At 33.8% G+C, this 25,629-nt stretch overlaps 2 protein-coding genes across 2 annotated transcripts; both read right to left on the bottom strand.

The window, feature by feature from the left end:
* Positions 1 to 930: 930 nt before the first annotated feature.
* Positions 931 to 22,899, bottom strand: LOC142627921 (putative disease resistance protein RGA1). Its single transcript, XM_075801821.1, has 6 exons — positions 22,723 to 22,899; positions 4,460 to 7,289; positions 3,991 to 4,067; positions 3,199 to 3,325; positions 2,921 to 3,102; positions 931 to 1,232 (listed from the first exon to the last, which is right to left on the bottom strand). Exons 1-3 carry the CDS (start codon positions 22,828 to 22,830, stop codon positions 4,021 to 4,023), a joined length of 2,985 nt encoding a protein of 994 aa, XP_075657936.1. The 5' UTR covers positions 22,831 to 22,899; the 3' UTR covers positions 931 to 1,232; positions 2,921 to 3,102; positions 3,199 to 3,325; positions 3,991 to 4,020.
* LOC142627794 (putative disease resistance protein RGA3) lies at positions 19,779 to 22,548 on the bottom strand. Its single transcript, XM_075801698.1, has 4 exons — positions 22,290 to 22,548; positions 21,253 to 22,187; positions 20,238 to 21,162; positions 19,779 to 19,822 (listed from the first exon to the last, which is right to left on the bottom strand). The coding sequence occupies exons 1-4, from the start codon at positions 22,546 to 22,548 to the stop codon at positions 19,779 to 19,781; spliced, it is 2,163 nt and encodes a 720-aa protein (XP_075657813.1).
* Positions 22,900 to 25,629: the final 2,730 nt, after the last annotated feature.

The following is a 25,629-nucleotide window of genomic DNA, read 5'->3' as shown; positions in this document are numbered from 1 at the left end:
AGGTTTAAACCCAAACAGTAAGACATTTTTAGAATAGGAAATACATAGGGAAGACAAGAACCAGGATTTGAGAGCTTGTGGAATAATATGCTAGTGGATATGAATGAATTGTATATTTTCACATTATTTCTCTCCTCCAAGTGAATTCCATTAGTGTTGTGATATCGCAGAAGCTTGAAGAAAGCACACACGATACTCTCTTGATAGAACAAAAACTAAACTATTAGCTTTTGGTAGTAAACTTAAAATCAACAAGTGGATTCCCTAAATCCACAAGGAGATAAACTAGAATCTACCAGAAAAAGAATTTGACAAAAAGTCTATGTTTATTGATAATAGTCTAAACTGCTTTTGACGGCTACAAAACATATAAATACTAAGAAAAACGTCTAAAACCCTAATTTGCATTAATTATGTGATTAGGTGACAAAATACTAAAACTTACCAAAAATGGAAAAATTGAGTTTAATGCAGAATCAAAAACTACTAACCTTAAGGGTCGTCCCATAACAAGTGGGACCTTATTCTGACTTTTGAGCAAAAAGTTATTAAGGAAACAAAAATTACTATAAACGACAAAATGTAGTTTTTGGAGCCTAGATGAAGGAATTCGCCATTTTCAGGGTTACCTCGTGGCAAAGTAACAAATATTGCTTAAAATGCCGTTTTGCTTCAGCCTGCCAAATTTCATGCTATTCTGATTGCGAGGCCCATGATTTCTACTACTGCCTTTTTGCCATACGTGATGATTTCAGGTGCGCATGAGAGTCTAGAACGACCATAGCAGTCTATTCTACATCATGTTAGGACTATCAACAAGTTCTAAATGGACATTCTAAAAATCACCGAATCCAAAATGAAACCTGGAGCTGATCTTAACCCAACTCCCCTTACTTTCAAACCAGAACTAGAAGCAAAACTTATGGCATAAGTTAAAAACTTCAATGGAAGAACTTCTACAGAGTTTTAACTTCCAAATTAAATTTATAGCTACTTTTGTTTACATCTTAAAGAATCATCAAGATTTATTCCATTAATATAGGATGTCAACATTAATGAGGTATGATTAGAAATAAATATAAAGGCTCACTTTGTCATGCCTGCCATGAATATTCCACCATTTCTCTCATCTGCCATTTATAAGACCAACCCTGTGCAATAACATCCCCTGATACTTATGAAGATCAGACTGTCTTGCATACTAGTTTTTGCCGACCATGCTTCAAATCCATCTGGTGCAACAAGAGTTCCATCAATCTTCTCATTATCAAGCCAAAAAGCGAGTTTTTTTAATCTCAAAATCAACCAATAGGCTTAAAGAAAAAAAATCTCAGCTTAGAGGTATACAAATAACACAACCAGAAGGATTTTCAATAATGCATGGATTCAAGTGCCTTAGCTTAGTACGCCTTTTCATTGATTTAGATCTTGTTCCCCTTTTCACAAGTATGATTTGAAGGCATTTGGCTAAATATGGAACAATGTAAACTTTAGCATGTATGAATAAAATAATACATACAAGTTAGTTTAAAAGAAACACAAAATAAATGAAAGGGATTGTGAATAACTTTTTCGATGAATCAGTAACTTTCATTAAACAAATGAAGAAGAATACAAAAACCCATGCAACAACAAGAGCATCCAGCCTAAAACAAGTGAAATGCTACAGTAAAAACAGAGCAGCTGCTAAAAACACAAATGAAATAAGATAACAGAAGCTTCAATATGCAGATTGCAGAGAAGGAAACAACACCATTTGAGTGACAGTGAGTGAGGCTCAGTGCCTGAATGAAGCAGGGTTCAAATCTCAATACAAAACCTCAATACAAAGTTGGCTTTTAGCGCGCGCGCGCGCACACACATATATATAAACTGAAACTCACCGATTTAGAGAGAAATCAAGAGCAAAATTAGTTTAAGTGTTTGGAGACTGAAGAATGTTTGAGTGGGTAAGAGTATTTATAGATATAGAGACGTATGAGCATGATTGGTGGATTTCAGTTGAGAATCAAATTTGTTCTAACGATCTTTTGCGTTAAGAGCACTCTGTGGTTGAGAGCTTTTGCGTGAAGGAAAACTGAGCAACAGAGGAGCCCATGTGCATGGCAGAGTCATAGTGATTCAGTTGGAGCCCACCGAGTCTGACTGAGGGAGAGCTACTTCATGGATGGAAGGGACGAAGACAGAAATGCATGTGCTTTGAACACCGCTTTACGCATTGGGATGGAGAAAGAGGCCAGTATATATTTTACTGTACACTTTCACTTGTACTTTGAAACAACTGTGTTGTATATTAGGCTCTGAGTTGCAGAGACAAAATGGCAGGTTCATGTGGTGGTGCAATGCTACACAATAAATTTTTTAGCACTCAGCAGGATATAATTGATGGCAACATCATTTTCATCTAGAATCACCATTATCATCAGTTTATGACATTCAAATTACTGACCAAACACCTCAACATGTGTGAAACTTGTTGTCAAATTGTTTGTGTAGTTAGACTTTCTCTTATTTGGTTTGGTCAAAGTTTTCACTTCAATTATGGTTGCATGGATGGAAGGGTTCCCCTCCTTAAGCAAAAACCAGTTGGGATGGACAAAGTAGAGGAAATTGTGACATTGGAAATTAGAATTGGTTTAGTCAAACGGGAAAGTCTTGGTACACTCTCGTTATTTCAAATTCTGCACACATTTTATTTGAAAATTGTGTTTTGAAAACATGATTTTAGTTCAAATTGTGAAATAATGTTTTCATAATCACAATTTTTGTCAAATATTCCTAGGGTATTGTTCCTAGACTGAAGGAGAGCAAGACATTCCTAAGGTATTATTAGGTTGAAAAAAAAATGATTGACCATGGAAAAAAAAACAAATGCAGCAATAAATGAAAAAAGAAAAAGAAATAGAAAGGAGAGAGTTACCTATGCAAGAAGCAACATTTATGCGCCTAGACCAAGACTGGTCCTATCTTCTCCTCTCCACTTCTTATGGTGTCCTTTTCAAAATAGCAAGTATTTATCAAATTGTGCCCTCTACCCTTGGTCGTAACATCTCACTCTTCCTCATCTTCATTGATAAGAAACACATCACTAAGACAAGAAATCTGTGTGCATCCAGAATCAAATTTGAAAGGTGAAACATCAAAGCCTGAAGATTAAGGATAGAATGTTGCATAAGTTGTAGATTGTCAAGTACCTACCTAACCTTTCATGTGTCATACGATATGCAAGCTTTACTGCCAAAATAAAATGAACGCATTTCTTCTGTAGGTCTTTCTCAAAGTGCATCCATGCGTGAAATTTTGCTCAAGCACAAAATATACTTCCCTACATAATAGAATTTGATGTATGGTTTAAATGAGGCCAACAAAATTAAATATCTAGCATGAGGTTATTAGAGATGGAAAAACAGTAAGAAAAATCATCTTGTTACAAAAGATAAAAAAAATAATATTTGGATATACTTTGCAATAAAAGAGAACATAAGAAAAAAAAAAAAAAAAAAAAAAAAAAAAAAAAAGGACGCTTGGCAATTTTTTTTTTTTTTTTTGACAAATTTATAACTATGTTACACTAGTGAAAATTGCACAGTTCTTTAAAAAATGGACAGCACTTTCTGTATCACTTAGAAAAGCAAATTAAAATGAGACGCAAGGATTGTATTAAGTTTAGACACAAGAAAAATCCTACTCAAAATTAAGTAAAATATTAATGTTAAATAACAAGGCCATATGCCAATAATAAAATCCACAAGTAATGTTTCATTACTATTCAGTCTGGATTCTTTAAAATAAATGAAAAATCTTCCATACATTTACTCATTCTGGTAATGTTGCAAATAGTGGGCCTACTAGATTGAACCATTGCTAACAGTCTTGTTGTGAGTTTGGCCAAAATTTGATAAATTTTGAGAGTTAATGAAAATAATTAATTGTATATCAGCCAAATGACAAAAGCAGCAGAAGAGGAAGAAAGAAGTAGGAAGAAATTACCCTTTACTGGTTCAGACTTGCAATGCCGAATCAAGCCGAGGATGAACTTTGCTCACGCGCAGTTTTTATGATTTCATCTAAATCAAGAAAATGAGCAAGACCCATAAAAATATTAAACTACAAATGAAATAGAAAGAGGTAGGCATCTGATTTTGAGTTGTTTACATTTAAATGCAAATGAGTGAAAATCTACGTTCATTTGATTATTCCATCTGAAAGTCCAGCCTTTTATTTTTTAAATCATTTCTGAAAATTTATTGTACCCATCAAGCAATTTTGAATACATCACAAGCTAACTGAATCTAAGCAACAACAATAAACCACGCTAACTCAAATTTATGAGAATATGTTAAATTCATCAATCTAGGTTGTGAGTAATTTATTTTCGTAAAAATGAGAATATTTAATTGATAGTATATATTTGCAAAATAAATGAAGAGTAAGGAGATTAAGAAGCAGAATGAGTTACCCAATTTCCCATGTTCTGGAAGATGGATGTTTGGGATGTGAGAAATGGTGTGCCAGTCCTCTCCTGTCTCTCTTTGGCAACGTTTCTTGATGATTGGACAGCCAGCGATCACCAATTTATTCAATGGAATTGTACGCAGGAAGTCCGACAGCGACTTTAACTTTCTGCAACAATGAATTTCTAACTTTTGAAGACGTGGCATTACAGTAATACAGTTTGCGTCTTCTTTTCCTCCAATCCCAATCCATTCTTCCCACTCCTCCAACCACAGAAACATGAGATGTTTCAAATTTGGGAATATTATGTCTTGTTTCTTGTTTTCAGATTCTATTCCCAAAAATTCAACACCCACTTTTTTCAGACTACACACATTCCATATAGTTAACAATTCAAGGAGCGGAAACTTCCCCAAAGGAGGCAAACTCATTAACTTGGCGACCGAATCGATAGAAACCGTTTTCAATTTGGTCAAGGACATCAACCAATTAGGAGACATTGTGGTGCCCTGGTACCAACGAATGTCTAACAGCTCCAAGTCTTGAGGTGGCTCTAACGCATTTAAAAATAATACATCCCTCTCCATTCTTTTGTCATTGGGGTCGACGGCATTTGGAACCCTATCATCCCACCATCCTCTATCCTTCCCTTTCTTAAAAGATAGCTTCAATTCACGAAGGTGTATCTTCTTTTTAAGTTGTGCATTCTTGGCCTCACTTATATCTACCAGGTTCCCCAACCCACGTATTTCAAAACTCCCTTGCAGGTGGTTCAAATTTTTTAATTCTCTTAGTTTACATCTTTCGCTATCCTCGTCACTTATGCTGAAACATTTTAATGTTCTAAGAGAAATCAATCTTCCAATCCCTCTTGGAATCAGAAAATGTTCTCCAATAAGATGTCTTAAGTTAATTAATTTACCTATCCCTTGAGGTAATTTTGTGAACACAGAACCAGAAGCCTGGGTAATCTCCAAATATTGTAAATTGCATAGATTACAAATGGCTTCAGGCAATACCTCATTGCAGTTAAACAAAATGAGATACCTTAAATGTATTAAATTTTCCACGGTATGCGGAAGTTTCATTCTACACTCCAACGTTAACACTCGTAAAAGTCTAAAATTTTGGAATAAATTGGATATGTTATAACCACCTTGATTAAAAAAGATGAGGGTGCGTAGATTTTTGGCACTATCAATAGACACAGGAAATTGGGTTTCTTTTGGAATTACTAATCTCAAATGGCGAGTATTATTATAATCTGATTCCAATTCTATGTCACTATTGATTATAAAGCATTCATTCTTAGTAATCAACTGTGCAAAGTCATGCACTATATCATGCATTTTGTACCCGTAAATATCTTCTTGAAAGAAAGAGTGAATGACTAAATTATCAAAGTATTCTCTTCCCATGATTTCCACCTCCATATTTCCCTTTGACTCAACAAATCCATGTGCTGTCCACATATGTACCAACTCATTAACATTAAAAGCATGATCTTTCGGAAAGACAGCACAGTATGAGAAACACCGTTTCAGTGGTGAGGGCAAATCAAAATAACTAAGTAACAATGGCACAAAAAGACCTCTTTCCACATCTTCTAATTCCCACAAATTGCTATCCAAAACGTTCTTCCATTCTTCTTTACTTTTCTTGAAATGCATGAGACTCCCTAGAGTTTTTGCAGCAAGGGGCAAGCCTTTACACTTCTTTGATATTTGCTTGCCAAGGACTTCTAGTTGCTCACATTGCTTAGGATCTTTATCAAAAAATGCTATTTTACTAAACACCAACCAACAATCTTCCTCAGACAATTCCTCCAACTTAATCGTATTTGCACTTTCCATCATCTTCGCAACTTTGCCTTTACGTGTAGTGACTAGAATTTTACTACTTTGGGAACCACAACTTTTGAGTGCATCTCTAATTGGCTTCCACATTGCATAGTCTTCAGTCCACACATCATCAAAGACAAGAAAAAACTTCTTTCCCCCGATTAATTCACAAATTTTTTCCAATAGACTCTGCAATTCAGTAGTGTTAAAATCACGAACTCCCAAAGCTTCAACGATAGCTTTTGCAAACCTACATTGATCAAAGGGTTTAGGAACACAAACCCAAATTCTTTCTTCAAAATGATCCATCACCTCATGATGATTAAAGGCTAGCTGGGCAAGTGTTGTTTTTCCCATACCGCCCATGCCCACCAAAGAGATGACATGGGGGAGTTTTTCTTTTTCAGTACCCTTGCCCAATAGAATGCTCACTAAATGATCCTTAACCCTATCACGGCCAAGAATATCAAACACATCAACATAAGAAGTAGTTTTTGGCCTCTCAACTACTTCTTCAATGGCCCTACTCAATTCAAACCCGTACACTTCCCTCTCTTTGTTAATCTCATCTAATTTTTCGTTAAGTTCTTTTATCTTATGAGCAATATCACGATGCTGAAAAAGATTAGGAACTGAGATGAGGGGCCATACCTTCCTCTTCTTAGTGGTGCTAGTTTCAGCTTTTTCTTCGTCTTTTTGTTGTTTCTCAATCTCTTCTTTGATCATGGCAGTGTTCCACTCGTCCAACACGTCGTCCATCTCGTAGGATACGCATTTGAGCTTATCTAACCAAAGCTTCACAGCTTCCTCCTTCAGCTGCCTCTTCTCAGCATCATTGAGCACTGCCTGGATGGTACGGAATTTGGTTTCAAGCTTTTGGACTTCTTGTTTGACAGTTGCAGTCAAGGTGAACTCTGAAGAAATGAAAGAACCAAGCTGCTCCACAATAGCAGAAAGTAAAGCACGAGCCATAGATTGGAAATGGGAAATTTGCTGGATATCACAAGAAGAGAAAGAAGAGTCTGTGAGAAAAAGTAGCTAGATGATAAATGAACCGGTTGATGATATTCAGGAGAAACCAAATCCTGTTATCAATGAAGTCCTGGTTTTACATTATTAGTCCACACTAGTCATCTATTATATCCAGCGCACCGCACAAAGTCTTTAGCTCATTTATTGAGAAATAATGACTTTAATAAGCGTGGCTCACACGCTGAAGTAAAAGAAAAGCTGAAGGAAAACAAAAGAGGCTATTCGGTCTTGGGAGTAGCTGAAGAGAAGTTCCACAGTGTGCAATAGCTCTAATCTCAGCCCTTGATATAATCTAACGGCTACAGTAAATTGACCCATCAGCGATCTTTTTTTTTTTTTTTGAGCGATCCTTGTCACATTCTTTTCTCTCCATTTATATGAGCAGTCAAGGTGAACTCTGAAGAAATGAAAGGACCAAGCTGCTCCACAATAGCAGAAAGTAAAGCCATAGTTTGGAAATGGGAAATTTGCTGTATATCACAAGAGAATAAGAGTCAGTGAAAGAGTAGGTAGATAAATGAACTGATTGATGATATTCAGGAGAAACCATATAGCAAATTCAAAAGCAGGGCCCTACGTTATCTGTTCACACTGATCTATTATGTTCTCTTTGACCTACCCACAAGGCACAAAGCGAAGTGAATTTCCCCGCTTATTTACAAAGTAATCAACTTTTTAAAGTTGTAGTACTATAGTCAGAGTGTCATGTCGACCACGATGAAAGAGTTATAAGAACATTTGAACAAAATATCTTTTTGGTTCTATGTATTTCTGGTCAATTTTTACTATGGCTTTCAATTTTGACTAAAATACTATTTTCGTTCTTACATTTTAGATTTTAGAGCTACTATCAATTAATTTGATTTTTATATTTTCATAGTAGTCAATTTGATCCTTATTATTTTTATCTTACAATCAATTAAGTCCTTATTGTTAACTCTTAACGAAAAATATCTACATGATAAACAGTATGCATAATTGGCAAGCTTACAAAATAATAATAAAATTTTGTAATTAACATAAAAAATTGTTACATCAGCGTAAAAAAAAAAAACAGAAACAGAATTAATTCCACAATATTTTTAATAAAAAGTCTTGAGAGTAAATTTAATTGACTTAATTCTCTTGTGTTCATTATTATTATTTTTTTTTTAAATCACTTTCTTGGCAATCAATCTCTAATTCCTTTTTCTGACGTTTATCCTCAAAAAAAATCTGTAATTCATTTTTTTCCATTTCTTTCTTCCACTCTCTGGGTAACCAAACACAACATACTCCTTGAAAACTCCACAAACAACCCAGAAAATCAAGTCCAGATCTGTGAATTGAAATTCAAAACAAAACCCCTCACTAATAGTAGCCACAACCCATCTCCAACCCAAAATGAAACTCATCACCAGTAGCAGCTACAACTCATCATTCAAAGAAACCCAATCACATCTGCCTTCACCGATCCTAACAGTAGTAGTGGCAATGGACTCCAACCCAATGGTGCGACGACTGATCAGCGTGACGGAGGCTTGGTCCTCGTCGGTGGCAAGGTAGAGAGAGTGGAACAGGTGGTTCAAACTCTCCCCACCGTTTGGTTTCCAAGAAATCGTGAGAAAATGAAAAAAAAAATATATATATATATATATTTTTAAAAAGATTGGTCCCAACTAACCCAAATCGCTGGTAACGATGGGAGTTGCTGTTAAATTTTTTTTTTTGGCCATTTCTAATCTGGATATTTACTTCTTCTTTTTGTTGATAAAATCTGGATATTTACTTGATTTGTGGTCATTATAATTTAGCTTTAGGGAGCTGTTTCTGGGTTTTACTCATTTCAGTTTGACTTTCTGTATTTCCAAGAGAGAGATAGAGGACTTTGGGTTTGAATAAAAATCAAACCCAGCAATTTCAATTGAAAAAAAAAGAACCCACCGTACAATGGTTGTATTGATTTTTTTTTTAATGTTTAGATTGTGTTTGGTTGCCAAGGAAGGAAAAGAAAAGAAAGTATGATTCTTATTATTTTTGCCTTTATAATTTCTTCTTCTTTTTTTTTTTTTCAAAGTGTAGGTATTCAGAGTCCAACTAGGGAGTACACCCTGTCGAACTTGGGACAAGCACTTTGAGATCGAGTGCCTAGCCACTCGGCCAACTCACTTGGGTTTATAATTTCACATAAATGATGATGTAGAAATTTTTTATGTTGATTAAATTTGTTTAATATTATTTTATAAGCCATGTAGGCATGAAGTATGCCAACAATGCTCTCTGTTTGACATGTAAGTATTTTTCGTTAGTAAATTAATGGTGGAGACCAAATTGATTGTAAGTTAAAAATAACAGGAACTAAATTGACTATTATCAAAATATATGGACCAAATTGACCGTGACTCTAAAATGTAAGGACCAAAATGATATTTTCGCCTTCAATTTTTTAGGCTTCCTATTCGACCCCTAATTTTTGAAAATCATTTTTTATGATGCGAAGAAAATCAGTAGGTTGGATGCTTTGGATTAGAAAGAACTACTGGCTGTCTTGATGGCCTGAAAAAGAAAGAAAAACGATCAAAGATGACCGGGGTTGCCGGCCAAGAATCTTCCGATGGCAAAGTTAGTTTTCTCTTAATAATTTTGGAGTTTCAACTTTTCAGGAAATGTAAAAACGTACCTTTGTCTGGTCTGAATGAGTATTTACATAGTTTCCTAGAAACAGTTACTAAACTTGTAACCTCCCCTAGATTTGAGGAGGTGTGAGGGTTCAGGAATAACTTCCACAACTGTTTAAGAGTTACATTTTCCCACATAACGATCACTGGAAGTTATGTGTGTGATAATGAGTTGTTGTGCACACTTAGGAATTTTCCTAAGTGCCAAGACCTCGTCTAGGGGTCCTCCAGTCAAGTGTACCTCGCTTTCAAGGGAGGTCGTTCCTCTATGGACGACCTTCTTACGGACGAGGTTGATGGCTCCCTTGGACGACACGGTGTGGTTTCGTGAAACTTGACCATGTGAAGCTTGTCCAAGCACCTTCCTGCATGGACGAGCTTCTTATGAACGAGGTTCTTACAACCTTTGCATTCCTGGACGACCTTCATGGACGATATTGGAGTTCGTATTTTATCATATCCATCAATTTTTAAAACTGTCATCTTACTAAATAAAAGTGCTTATGTGGCACATAGGATCCATAGTTAGCATGTTAGACACTAACGTGGTCATTAAAAAAAATTATTTGATATTTAAAAAATGCCACTCAACATTCGAATAAATTAAAATTTATTTATTATTTTAGAAAATACTTATAATTTACCTTGGGTAACGTGAGAAGAGTTAGAATCTAATTTCCAATGTTACTTTTTGTGTTAAGAGAGAGATTGTTTAGTTTATGGCTGTATATAATGTGGGAGACTTGTTTCAAAAAATTGAAGTCTTGAATTGTTATGGAAAATTGATCATTCATGGTGATTTAGCAAACTTCAAATAAATTTTTAAAAAACATTTTAGAATTTCAATTAAGTTGAATTTATATTGAGCCGCATCATACGTGGCCTTAGGGTCCGTTTGGCTGGAAGGATTTTAGGGAGAATGGAAAGGAAATGGAGAAATGTGGAGAGAAAATGGATTTTTTGGATGTTTGGTTGGAGAGATTTAAGGTAGGAAAACTAGTGGGACCATACTATTTTCCCCTTGGGCTCATCAAAATGTTTTCTTCCCATATTAGGTAGAAAATCAGAGAAAAATGTTTGAACTAAAGCACCCATGTGCTGCAACATGTTGGGTTTTCTTGGTTTCTTCTTGGCACTTTTTTTTTTCCTCCGATTTTGTCATTTTTTGTTACTCAAATGTTTCCTTTTTTAAAAATTTCCTTCTTTAGCTTTTTTTCATTTTCTAAACTTTTCATTCAATTTGCTTATATATATTGATGATGCAAAAAATCGTCAGTTGAGTTCTCGTCTATGTAGATGGACAAAGTGGATGGATACGTCTAAGGCAAACCTACAATAAGATATGAAATGGAGAAATATGGATTCTATGGTGTGGTGTTTGCCAAAAACCCTCCAACGATGAAGTTAGAATGGAATTTAATTGGAATATCACAATGAAATTCAACTTTGGGAGTATTTTTGGGATTAGAATTGTGTATCTTTTGGTTCTCTTCCCCTTTGGCTTTATAGCCATCTTGTCTTTAATGAGCAACAAATCTCTACATTCATTATTATTTGTAACGGTTAATACATTACAAACTTATGCTTCGATTTGTGTAACATCTTCTTTTCCGTTGCTAGGTTTGTTACTCTTTGGCATAAATGCTTGCCATAGATGTGTAATGTATCTTGGGCTCATCCATTATGACTTACAAAGCCATTAGAGTTTGGAATCGTCACATACATACATACATACATACATACATATATATATATATATTATTTTTTGGTTGTGTTTCATCTGTTTCATTTTTTTTTAGTTCATCTAGCTTTTCTTTCCTAATTTGTAACTCTCTTTTTAGTAGTGGCATGAAAGTAAATTAAAATAAAATTACATTTTTCCCCCCTCAACTTTTCCACTCCTAAACCAAACACCATGATAGAACTAAAAACTTTTATATTATCTCTACATATTCTATTCTTTTACTTTTCCACCCCTCCAAGCAAATGGAACCTTAGTGATGGCCAAATTGGCTTAGCCTAAGACCTGGCCCTATCCAAGCAAACCGCAGATTTAATTTAATAATTGTTTCAATAAAACAAACATTCAAACTAAAATTTGGGGTCTTTCTCTTGTAAGGCACCTCAGGCAATGGCCTAATTGACTAAGCCAAAGCCAAAGGTTGCTTTTTCTTGTGTTTTTGTTTGAATATAGGACAAGAAAAATAAGAAGGCAGAGTACAAGCCTCAAGGTCTGGGACCTTAATCACATAACACTCTACATAACTCCGGTTACCATCCAGCTTGTGTTGTCCAAGCAAGCAGATCTCAGTTTCCCTTAGGTCAGACAAAGTCCTACCATTCTCCTCCACCTCCATATGAGAGAGCTTTGGAACGAGAGAGTGTGTGAAGGTTTTGGTTGGTTAATTAGAGAGAGTTTGTGAGAAGAAAGCTAGGTTAGGGAAAGAGAGCTTGTATTGAATGAAGGGGCAGCTACATGTTGGTCATATCATCTACACTAATATATAAAAGTAGCGAAGGGCGGAACAGTATTTTTGGCAATACATACCGTTTGGTATCTACCACACGAAGGCAATACAAGTCATGATTTTTTTTATTTGCTTTCCATTGTTATCATAACATTAGGTATGTGCATCTATAAAAGAGAAAATCCTTAGGTACACTCGGAGCACAGAGAAATTGTGCTCCCTCCTTTCACAATCATGGTGGATTCTATTATGAATTTAATGAGTAGACATTACCATGAATGTGAGAGGAGGAAGAATTATTATCCATGCTTCAAGAGTATCTAAGAATTAAAAAAGTAACAGAATTTAAGTACATATAATAAAGGACTTTGATTGAAAAGAAATTTCTTTAGTGTGGTTTTGGAGTTAAATAAAATCAATATAAGTCTATAGACAGTATAATGCTTATGTATGGAAATTAGCCTAAATTGTTATCGGCTAGACTGTTGTTGTTTTATGTAAAAATGTTGTGTGAGTGAGGGGGTGCGGTGAGAGCATTTATTAGGTGGATAAATTGTAATTTACCCTATTTTAAATTTGAATTTATTAAAAAATATATAAATCTCAATCTTGTAACAAAGTATAATAAATTTTAGCAATTTAATCTTAAATTTGTTTCACATATATTAATGAATCCAAACTCATTTCAAACTCAACTTTTTATTTATTTTATTTTTCTTAAAAAGAGATAACTTATCGAATTGTTAAGTTCTAAAATACTACTAGTTCACATTCAAATCTTAGAGTGACTATATTTAAGAGTAATATGTATTAATCTATAAATATTTGTTGAAGATTCTATAATTATGTAAGCAAAATACTAATTACTATCTTAAATATTTATAATCCACTTAATAATACAAAATTTACAAAAGAAAAAAAAAGTTTTAAAAAAATTACCTAGTACTTGATTTCTAGAAAGTAAAGTACTATACAAAAAGAAAAAAAAAAAGGATAAAGATAACCTCAAGTGAGTAAAGTATCAAATTTCAAACCACAGGTAAGCATCTTAAATTTTGACTAAATCATAGGTGGGTAAATTATATTGTAATTTACCCTAATTTAAATTTGAATATATTAAAAAATATATAAATCTCAATCTCGTTCCAAATTATATTAACTAGCATGAAACCCATGCTACTGCACAGGAATGGATATAATTTAATAAAATAATATAAATAAATATATTGCATTTTATTATCTAAGTGATACTATTGGTTTTATTTTATTTTATTTACTAATCATGAGTTTAGTCATGTTTAAAAGACTTCCTTTATTCATGTTTAATAAAACTTAGCATTATGTAATTTTTTAACAAATATTTTTATCATACAAAATTCTAATGAAAGAATGCTACATAGACATATATATTCAAGGTTGATTCATACATGGTACATATAGCTATGATTAAGTTGCTTTATCACAAACCATTTTTAGCAAAATATTTTAATCAATTAAATGTGAGCGTACATCTCATAACAATATATAACAATAGAATAACGTGAATCTCATAAAAAAAAATTTTAATCAATTAAAAATCATTAAAATTATGAGTATAAAACGTAAAAAGAAACAAATAGGATAAGTACTAATTCCTTATAAGAAAACTTATAGTGAGCTGAGAAAACTACACAAATAATCTTTGATATTTGAAGAATAATGAAATTACAACTTCCTTTCGAAATTGGGTAGAGACTCGTGCTGATAATATGTTATGAAAAATAAAAAAAATATGCAACATCAATGATAGGAAAATAAAACAATTTTATAATCAAATGAAAGAAAATAAACATGCAACATCAATCATAGGAAAACCACAAAATTATATAATTAAACAATAAAAAATTTACACAAAAAGGAACAACAATATAGGCAGATAAAAGAAAGCAGTAATCAAACCTTAGGAATTGTTGGAATTCGTTTTGCAGAGCACAAACCAGGACCATGAAAATTGTAAAGACAAGTACAATTGGAATATTTGGAGAACCTCTTCTTATATAAGATACAAAAATACCCAAATACATGTATCATTGATACCGAGAGATTCTTTTGAAATTCCATAGCATTGATTGAAGAAAAAGGGAGCTGTATATTAAGGAGCCTGAATCGGTATGGAAAAGGGAGGTAATCCTAAAATACGTGGATGTGGAAAAGAAAGGTGAACCTGATACATGGGTATGGAAAAGGGAGGTGAACCTGAAAATACACAGGTGTGGAAAAAAAAAACACGTCGGAATTACAACAGATGGAGGAAAATCAGACTCCAATTTCATATTTACATTGACACGTGACACAATATAGATTAAAATTCTAATTTAGAATTGCAATTGTAGTTTCTCTCTGCATCACTTATTTTATATATATATATATATATATATATATATATATATATATATATATATATATATATAGAATTTAGCAATTTAATCTCAAATTTGTTTCACATATATTTATTAATGAATCCAAACTCATTTCAAACTCAACTTTTTTTTTTCCTTAAAAAGAGATAACTTATCAAACTGTTAAGTTCTAAAATACTACTCGTTCACATTCGTATCTTAGAGTGACTATATTTAAGAGTAATATGTATTAATCTATAAATATTTGTTGAAAATTCTATAATAATGTAGGCAAAAAACTAATTACTATCTTAAATTGTGAGGACACTTCCCCAATTAATCGGACTTATCCGCTTTGGGGAGCCAGTCCCGCACGGTTTAATCTCAAGCGACATGGGAGCGTACGGATTTTCACCCTCTGGGGGCTTTACACCGCAGTCCCACATCGGCAAGAAATCCCTCCCACTCATGGTTTATAAGCTTCTGGAGCGACCATGTGTTGTAGTGGTACGATGAGAACCACACATGTACCTTGTAGTCAAGTTTCTAAATGGCCCTACTTGAAGGTCCGATATAGATTTCTTGTACATTGGTCTCATAGGTGATAATAGGACCCCTTAAAACAACCAGGACTCCACAGTATATTACTAAGAGTCTATTTGGTTGGAGGGGTGGAAAAGTAGGAGGATGAAAAATATTTAGTTTTTCCTCTTGTGTGTCCGATTGGAGGGGTGGAAAAGTGGGAGGGTGGAAAATGTAATTTATATAAATTGACTATTATACCCTTGTTACATAATATGTAAGAAATAGATTTATTTGTACTCAGTACATGATATAAAATGTTCAGGTAATGTTAAAAAAAAAAAAAAACGTTCAGTAAAGTTGAAGAAAAAAAAAACGTTCAGCAATGTTGAAAAAAAAAAAAAAAGAGTAGAAGCATCAGGTGGGATGGGGGCTTTTTAGTAAAAGCCCCCATCCCAAAGTTTTCTCCCACAGTTTTCCTCCCAATTTGAGAGGAAAATATTTGTGGGCTCGGGAGGAAAATTTTCCTCCCGGTTTTCCATTCTTCCTTTGTTTTCTCTCCAAACGAACAGTAAAAAATGTCTATTTTCCTCTCTTTGTTTTCCATCCTCTCTATTTTCACTCCAAACGGACGGAGCCTAAGTAATAATTTGTTCCCGATAAACTCAGAGATAAACACTAAAACAGTAAACAAAAAATTTAGGCACAGCAAATAGAAATTCTAGTCTTTTGTTAAGAATTTGGTTTGCAAGAAGGAAGGTTAAAATAGTCTATGGACTGGGTTTGGGGGTAGGTTTCTTATTCCCTTGCCAACACTTAGCAGGCTATCATACATGCTCACTAAAACACTGCAACTTAAATAACAAAAAATGTATACTTTAGTATGAATGCATAAAATAATACATACAAGTTAGTCTAAAGAAACACAAAATAAATGAAAGAGATTGTGAATAACTTTTTTGATAAATCAGTAACTTTCATTAAACAAATCAAGAAGAACACACACACACACACACACACACAAAAAAAAAAACAATGCAAAAACAAGAGCATCCATCCTAAAACAAGTAAAATGCTAGAGTAAAAACAGAGCTACTGAAGCTGCTACTACAACCAACGAGGACAAATTTTAGATGTGAATTTTGAAAATCTAAGCCTTAAATTGTGAATTTTGATTTTTTTTTTTTTTTGTTGAGAAAGTGAAATTTGAAATTTTAAGAGTTAAATTGTAAATTTTTTATGTTTTTAACACATATGTCAAATTTCATACTAATTGAATGTTATTTACTATTCGATCCATAAATTTATTTTTTATGTTTAATTTAGACTACAAAAACTTGAAATTTAAATATTGATTAATAATATAGCTATTAATTTTTGATCTCAAGTGGAATATAATAAGAACATGCAATCCAACAGTTATATTTTCAAAATTCCTATCTATTAAAAAGAAATAAGAGGAGTTTAAAGGTTTATCTCCAAACCTACTCCAACCTCAAATGAAATAAGCTAACAGAAGCCTCAATATGAGGAATTTAGACAAGAATGAAGCAGGGTTCAAATCTCAATATAGCAAAGTTTTAACAGAACTATATATATATATATATATATATATATATATATATATATATATATAGGTGCCGTGAAAGCATTAATCATGTGAGTGACAGATTTCAATTGCAATCAAATCGCCAAATATAAGTTTAGGTAAGTAAAAATATTCACTAACAATGTTGTGAGTAATTGTAATATAAGTTTAGGTACATAAAAATATTCACTAACAATGTGGCGAGTAATTGTTTTTATTTATTTTTTTGATAGGTGTGGCGAGTAATTGTTGATAGGTAAAGAAGTGATTTGTTTCCAAAAAAAAAAAAAAAAAGGTAAAGAAGTGATTTTAATGAAAACTTTTTTTTTTAATTGAATCTTGTCTTAAGATCCCTGCACAGTAGCCCACGTCCTTCACCTTCAGTACTTCTCCAGTTCTACCTCACAAATCTGCTTCTCTCATTCTCTCTCTAATCTCTCACGCATACTTTTCTCATCAAAAGACTTAAAACTAACCCATAAGGCCATAATCCCACTAAGATCTATTTCTCTCTTTCCCTCACAGATCAGTTTCTCTCCTTCTCCCCCACTCAAATGTTGCATCGGCTGGTTTGAGCTACACTGCGCTTGAGCTTACTGCCACTACCGTGCCTCCTTCTCTTTTTCTTTCTTTCTCTTTCTCTCTCTCTCTCTCTCTCTCTCTTTTTTTTTTTTCAAGTTGCAGAGGAATTACATTCCGGGCCGAAACGCATTTTTCGGCCGGAATGACCGAAATTCGCCGGAAAGGCCGGTACAAACCGGAATAGTCCGGTATTTAAAACGAAACGAAATGAAGGTCTACCGGTACCGGATTGTTCACCGGTACGAAAAATTCCGGCTATCTCGGCCGGTACGAAACGGTATTTACTTCCTTGTCTGGCATATACTTCCCGCACACTTTCACTTGCATTTTGCCACAACTATGTTATGTATTAGACTCTGAATTGCAGAGAAAAAATGGCAGGTTCATGTGATGGTGATAAAATAAATTTTACAATTTTTTAGCACTCAGTAGGATATAAATGGTAGCAACATCAATTTCCTCTAGAATCACCGTTATAATCACTTTATGACATTCAAATTACAAACTAAACACCTCAACATGTGTGAAACTTGTTGTCAAATTGTTTGTGTGCTTAGAGTTTCTCTTATTTTGGTTTAGTCAAAGTTTTCACTTCAATTATGATTGCATGGATGGAAAGGGTCCCCTCCTTCATTCAAAACCAGTTGGGATGGACAAAGCAAAGGAAATTGTGACCTAGAAATTAGAATTAGTTTATTAAAAAGGGAAAGTCTTGGTACACGCTCGTTATTTCACATTCCCTACACATGTTATTTGAAATCGTGTTTTGAAAACAAGATTTTAGTTCAAATTGTGAAATAGTGTTTTAAAAATCACAATTTTTGTTAAATATTCCTAGGGTATTGTTCCTAAACTGATGGAGAGCAAAATATTCCTAGGGTATTATTAGGTTGGAAAAAAAAATGATTGACCATGGAATAAAAAACAAATGCAACAATAAATTAAAAAAGAAAAAGAATAGAAAAGAGAGAGTTACCAATACAAGAAGCAACATTTATGTGCCAAGATCAAGGAAGTTTGGACTGGACCTATCTTCTCCTCTCCACTACTTATGGTGTCCTTTTCAAAATAGGCAACTATGGATTGCAGTAGATAGCAAGTATTTATCAAATTGTGCCCTCTATCCTTGGTGTTAACATCTCACTCTTCCTCATCTTCATTGACAAGAAACACATCACTAAGACAAGAAATCTATGTGCATCCAAAATCAAACTTTAAAGTTGAAACATAAAAGCCTGAAAATTAGCAACTATACATTCAAACTCTCAAAATTAGGGATAGAAGGTTGCATAAGTTGTAGATTGTCAAGTACCTACCCAACCTTTCATGTGTCATACGATATGCAAGCTTTACTGCCACAATTAAATGAACAAGTTTCTTCTATAGGTCTTTCTCAAAAGTGCATTCATGTGTGAAATTTTACTCAAGCACAAAATATACTTCCCTACATAATAGAATTTGATGTATGGTTTAAACAAGGACAAGACAAGGTCAACAAAATTAAACACCTAGCATGAGGTTATTATAGATGGAAAAAAACAGTAAGAAAAATCATCTCATTACAAAAGATAAAAAATGATATTTGGATATACCTTGCAATAAAAGAGAACATAAGAAAAAAAAAAAAGAAACAGGAAGCTAGGCATTGTTTTTTTTTTTTTTTTGACAAATTTATAATTATGTTATATTGGTGAAAATTGCACAGTTCTTAAAAAAATGTACAGCATTTTCTTTATCACTTAGAAAAGCAAATTTAAATGAGATGCAAGGATTGTATTAAGTTTAGACACGAGAAAAATCCTACTCAAAATTAAGTAAAATATTAATGTTAAATAACAAGACCATTTGCCAATAATAAAAATCCACTAATAAAGTTTCAGTACCATTCAGTTTGGGTTCTTTAAAATAAAGAAAAAATCTTTCATACATTTACAAATTCTGGTAATGTTGCAAATATTGGGCCTACTAGATTAAACCAATGGTGACAGTCCTATTATGAGTTTGGCCAAAATTTGATAAATTACTCTAATGAAAGTTGCTAGTAATTTCTTTGGTGTGATTTTTTTGAGAGATAATTAATTGATATTTCAGCCCAATGACAAAAGCAGCAGAAGAGGAAGAAAGAAGTACGAAGAAGTTACCCTTTACTAGTTCAAACTTGCAATGCCGAATCAAGCCGAGGATGAACTTTACTCATGCCCTTAAGAAAACCATTGCTGACAGTGTCTTTGTGAGTTTGGCCAAAATTTGATAAATTACTTTGTGAAAGGTGCTGGTGATCTGAGACGACAATAATCCTCTGAAATCAAGAAAATGAGCAAGACCCATAAAAAAAATTAAACCGCAAATGAAATAGAAAGAGGTAGGCATTTGATTTTGAGTTGTTTACATTTAAATGCAAATGAGTGAAAATCTAGAGATACGTTCAGTTGATTATTCCATCTAAAAGTCCAGCCTTTTATTTTTTAAATCATTTCTGAAAATTTATTGTACCCATCAAGCAATTTTGAATACATCACAAGCTAACTGAATCTAAGCAACAACAATAAACTACGCTAACTCAAATTTATGAGAATATGTTAAATTCATCAATCTACATTGTTAGCAATTTATTTTCAACGGGAATTTTAACCGGAAAATGAGATTATTTAATTGATAGTATTTGTTTGCAAAATAATTGAAGCGTAAGGAGATTAAGAAGCAGAATGAGTTACCCCAAATATCATGTTCTTTAAGATCGATGATTGGGATGTGAGAAATGGTGTGCCAGTCCTCTCCTGTCTCTCTTTGGCAACGCTCCTTGATAATTGGACAGCCAGCGACCTCCAATTTATTCAATGGAATTGTACGTAGGAAGTCCGGCAGCGACTTTAACTTTCTGCAGCCACGAATTTCCAAGCATTGAAGATGAGGCATTACTGTAATACAGTCTGCGTCTTCTTTTCCTCCAATCCCAATCCATTCTTCCCACTCTTCTAACGACACAAAACTGAGATATTTCAAATTTGGGAATATTATGTCTTCTTTCTTGTTTTTAGATTCTATTCCGAAATATTCAACACCCACTTTTTTCAAACTACACACATGCCATATATTTAATGATTCGAGGAACGGAAACTTCCCCAAAGGAGGCAAACTCATTAACTTTGTGGCCCAACAAATAGAAACCGTTTTCAATTTGATTAAGAACATCAACCAATTAGGAGACATTGTGATGCCCTGGTAGCAATTAACGTCTAACTGCTCCAACTCTTGAGGTGGCTCTAAGGCATTTAAAACTAAGACATCCCTCTCCATTCTTCTATCATTGGGGTCGACGGCATTCGGAACCCAATAGTCCTGCCATCCTCTATCCTTCCCTTTCTTAAAAGATAGTAGCATTTCACGAAGGTGTATCTTCTTCTTAAGTTGTGCATTCTCGACCTCACTTACATCTACCATGTTCCCCAACCCACGTATTTCAATATTCCCTTGCAGGTGGTTCAAATTTTTTAATTCTCCAAGTTTACATCCTTCGCTATCCTCCTCACTTATGCTGAAACATCTTAATGCTCTAAGAGAAATCAATCTTCCAATCCCTCTTGGAATCAGAAAATTTTTTCCAACAAGATGTCTTAAGTTAATTAATTTACCTATCCCCTAAGGTAATTTTGTGAACATAGAATCGGAAGCTTGGGTAATCTTCAAATATTGTAAATTGCATAGATTACAGATGGTTTCAGACAATACCTCATTGCACTCAAACAAATTGAGATACCTTAAATGTACTAAATTTTCCACGATATGCGGAAGTTCCATTCTACACTCCAAAGTTAATACCCGTAAAAGTCTAAAATTCTGGAATAAATTGGATATGTTATAACCACCTTGATTAAAAAAGATAAGGGTGTGTAGATTTTTGGCATTATCAATGGACACAGGAAATTGCGTTTTTTCTGGAATTACTAATCTCAAATGGCGAGCATTATTATAATTTGATTTCGACTCTATATCACTACTGATTATAAAGCATTCATTCTTAGTAATTGATTGTGCAAAGTCATGCACTATATCATGCATTCTGTACCTGTAAATATATTTTTGGAAGAAAGAGCGAATGACTAAATTATCAAAGTATTCTCTTGCCATGATTTCTACCTCCATATTTCCCATTGACTCAACAAATCCATGTGCTGTCCACATATGTACCAACTCATTAACATTAAAGTCATGATCTTTCGGAAAGATAGCACAATATGAGAAACACCGTTTCAGTGGTGAGGGCAAATCAAAATAACTAAGTAACAATGGCGCAAAAAGACCTCTTTCAACATCTTCTAATTCCCACAAATTGCTATCCAAAACGTTCTTCCATTCTTCTATACTTTTCTTGAAATGCATGAGACTCCCTAAAGTTTTTGCAGCAAGGGGCAAGCCTTTACACTTCTTTGATATTTGCCTGCCAAAGACTTCTAATTGCTCACATTGCTTAGGATCCTTGTCAGAAAATGCTATTTTTCTAAACACCAACCAACAATCTTCCTCAGACAATTCCTCCAACTTGATCGTATTTGCACTTTCCATCATCTTCGCAACTTTGTCTTTACGTGTGGTGACTAGAATTCTACTACTTTGTGAACCACAATTTTTCAGTGCATCTCTGAATGGCTTTAACAGTGCTTGGTCTTCAGTCCACACATCATCAAAGACAAGAAAAAACTTCTTTTCCCTAATTAATTCACAAATTTTTTCCAATAGACTTTGCAATTCAGTAGTGTTAAAATCACGAACTCCCAAAGCTTCAACGATAGCTTTGGCAACCCTACATTGATCAAAGGGTTCGGAAACACAAACCCAAATTCTATCTTCAAAATGATCCTTCACCTCATGATGATTAAAGGCTAGCTGGGCAAGAGTCGTTTTTCCCATACTGCCCATGCCCACCAAAGAGATGACATGGGGGCATTTTTCTTTTTCAGTACCCTTGCCCAATATGATGCTCACTAGCTCATCCTTAACCTTATCACGTCCAAGAATATCAGACATATCAACATAAGAAGTAGTTTTTGGTCTCTCAACTACTTCAATGGCCCTACTCAATTAAAACCCATACATATCCCTCTCTTTGTTAATCTCATCTAATTTTTCATTAAGTTCTTTTATCTTATGAGCAATATCACGATGCTAAAAAAGATTAGGAACTGAGATGAGGGACCATACCTTCCTCTTCTTAGTAGTGCTAGTTTCAGCATTTTCATCTTCTTTTTGTTGTTTCTCAATCTCTTCTTTGATCATGGCAGTGTTCCACTCATCCAACACGTCGTCCATCTCGTAGGATATGCCTTTGAGCTTATCTAACCAAAGCTTCACAGCTTCCTCCTTCAGCTGCCTCTTCTCCGCATCATTGAGCACTGCCTGGATGGTACGGAATTTGGTTTCAAGCTTTTGGACTTCTTGTTTAACAGTTGCAGTCAAGATGAACTCTGAAGAAATGAAAGGACCAAACTGCTCCACAATAGCAGAAAGTAGAGCACGAGCCATAGAATGGAAATGGGAAATTTGCTGGATATCACAAGAAGAGAGAGAAGAGTCTGTGAAAGAGTAGCTAGATGATAAATGAGCCGGTTGATAATATTCAGGAGAAACCAAATCCTGTTATCAATGAAGTCCTGGTTTTACATTATTAGTCCACACTAGTCATCTATTATATCCAGCGCACCGCACAAAGTCTTTAGCTCATTTATTGAGAAATAATGACTTTAATAAGCGTGGCTCACGCGCTGAAGTAAAAGAAAAGCTGAAGGAAAACAAATGAGGCTATTCGGTCCTGGGAGTAGCTGAAGAGAAGTTCCACAGCGTGCAATAGCTTTAATCTCAGCCCTTGATATAATCTAACGGCTACAGTAAATTTGATCTTTATATTTTCATAGTAGTCAATTTGATGTTGCTATTTTTAACAATCAATTAAGCCTTACTGTTAACCTTTATGTGGCGTTTGGTATGGAGGAATGTTTTAGGATTCTCAGGAATGTTTAAAGATTCTTATGTTTGGTTGCAAATTACGCTTGGGAATCAGATGCTAGGGGAATCTGAATTCCCCTCTTAAACCCCTCTCAGTGGGAATGTGGATTCCCTTTCAAACAGACAGGAATCCAGATTCTCAAGCTTAAAAGAAATTATATTTTTTATAAATTGATAATTTTAACCCTTTTTTCTTATCATTTAAGCAATTAAGATAAACTATAAACAAATTATCAATATCTTCTCTTTTGTCTTTATCTTTTCCCGCCAAAACAATATAAGGATAAACAACCCTGTTAATATATTTTTTAACAAGGTTCTATTTAGATTTTACGTGTGAAAAAAAAAGTTTGAAGGAGACTCTATTATTGCCAGGTATTCAGTTTTACTTTTTTTTTTTTTTTTGAGAAATCACATTTACTGTTGTGTGTATTGTTCAACAAAACTTTAATGAATTTATTTTCATGAGAATTTGTTAATGTTTCTATCCGTATCTTAGATCTTAGTTTTGTTTAGTTTCTAGAAATATAGATCTAATTAGTAGCTTCATGTAGTCTTTTTTTTTTTTTTTGGATTTATAGCTTTGTTTCTAGATTCATATGTTACAGTACATGTCAATAATTTATATCTACGTAATAAACGGTATGCACAATTAGCAAACTTACAAAATAATAATAAAATATTGTAATTAACCTAAAAAATTGTTACATCAGCATAAAAAAAAAATAAACAGAATTAATTCCTCAATATTTTTAATAAAAAGTCTTGAGAGTAAATTTAATTGACTTAATTCTCTCGTGTTCATTATTTATTTATTTTATTTTAAATCACTTTCTTGGCAATCAATCTTTAATTCCTTTTTCTGACGTTTATCCCCAAAAAAAATCTGTAATTCATTTTTTTCCATTTCTTTCTTCCACTTTTGGGGTAACCAAACACAACATACTCCTTGAAAACTCCACAAACAACACAGAAAATCAAGTCCAGATCTGTGAATTGAAATTCAAAACAAAACCCCTCACTAATAGTAGCCACAACCCATCTCCAACCCAAAATGAAACTCATCACCAGTAGCAGCTACAACTCATCATTCAAAGAAACCCAATGGTGCGACGACCGATCGGCGTGACGGAGGCTTGGTCCTCGTCGGTGGCAAGGTAGAGAGAGTGGAACAGGTGGTTCAAACTCTCCCCACCGTTTGGTTTCCGAGAAATCGTGAGAAAATGAAATATATATATATATATATATATATATATATATATTTTTAAAAAGATTGGTCCCAACTAACCCAAATCACTGGTAACGATGGGAATTGCTGTTTTTTTTTTTTTTTTGGCCATTTCTAATCTGGATATTTACTTTTTTTTTTTTTGGGATAAAATCTGGATATTTACTTGATTTGTGGTCATTATAATTTAGCTTTAGGGAGCTGTTTCTGGGTTTTACTCCTTTCAGTTTGACTTTCTGTATTTCCAAGAGAGAGAGAGAGGACTTTGGGTTTGAATAAAAATCAAACCCAGCAATTTCAATTGAAAAAAAAAAGAACCCAAACAATGGTTGTATTGATTTTTTTTTTTTTTTTAATGTTTAGATTGTGTTTGGTTGCCAAGGAAGGAAAAGAAAAGAAAGTATGATTCTTATTATTTTTGCCTTTATAATTTCTTCTTCTTCTTTTTTTTTGGCGAGTGGGCCTTAGTAGGGTAAATCGTTGGCTTAGGGGTTTTTTTTTTTTTTTTCAAAGTGTAGGTATTCAAACTCCAACTGGGGAGCACACCTAGTCGAACCTGGGACAAACACTTTGAGATCGAGTGTCCAACCACTCGGCCAACTCACTTGGGTTTATGATTTCACATAAATGCTGATGTAGAAATTTTTTACGTTGATTAAATTTGTTTAATATTATTTTATAAGCCATGTAAGCATGAAGTATGTCAACAATGCTCTCTGTTTGACATGTAAGTATTTTTCGTTAGTGAATTAATGGCAGAGACCAAATTGATTGTAAGTTAAAAATAACAGGAATCAAATTGACTATTATCAAAATATATGGACCAAATTGACCGTGACTCTAAAATGTAAGGACCGAAATGATATTTTCGCCTTCAA

Source organism: Castanea sativa, chromosome 3 (genome assembly GCF_040712315.1).
Source record: "Castanea sativa cultivar Marrone di Chiusa Pesio chromosome 3, ASM4071231v1".
Classification (NCBI taxonomy): Eukaryota; Viridiplantae; Streptophyta; class Magnoliopsida; order Fagales; family Fagaceae; genus Castanea; species Castanea sativa.
Note: the sequence above shows the minus strand (reverse complement) of the source record. Positions and strands in the feature narration are given on the sequence as shown.

Coding starts and splice junctions, on each gene's coding strand:
- LOC142627794 (XM_075801698.1), bottom strand. CDS start 22,548: ATGTCTGATATTCTTGGACGTGATAAGGTTAAGGATGAGCTAGTGAGC. Junction 22,188..22,289: donor CGTTGAAGCTTTGGGAGTTC/GTGATTTTAACA, acceptor TGTGGACTGAAG/ACCAAGCACTGTTAAAGCCA. Junction 21,163..21,252: donor ATTTGTTTGAGTGCAATGAG/GTATTGTCTGAA, acceptor AAATTACCTTAG/GGGATAGGTAAATTAATTAA.
- LOC142627921 (XM_075801821.1), bottom strand. CDS start 22,830: ATGGACGACGTGTTGGATGAGTGGAACACTGCCATGATCAAAGAAGAG. Junction 7,290..22,722: donor GCACTACTAAGAAGAGGAAG/GTATGGTCCCTC, acceptor TGTGATATCCAG/CAAATTTCCCATTTCCAATC. Junction 4,068..4,459: donor TCCAGAACATGGGAAATTGG/GTAACTCATTCT, acceptor TTCTTGATTTAG/ATGAAATCATAAAAACTGCG.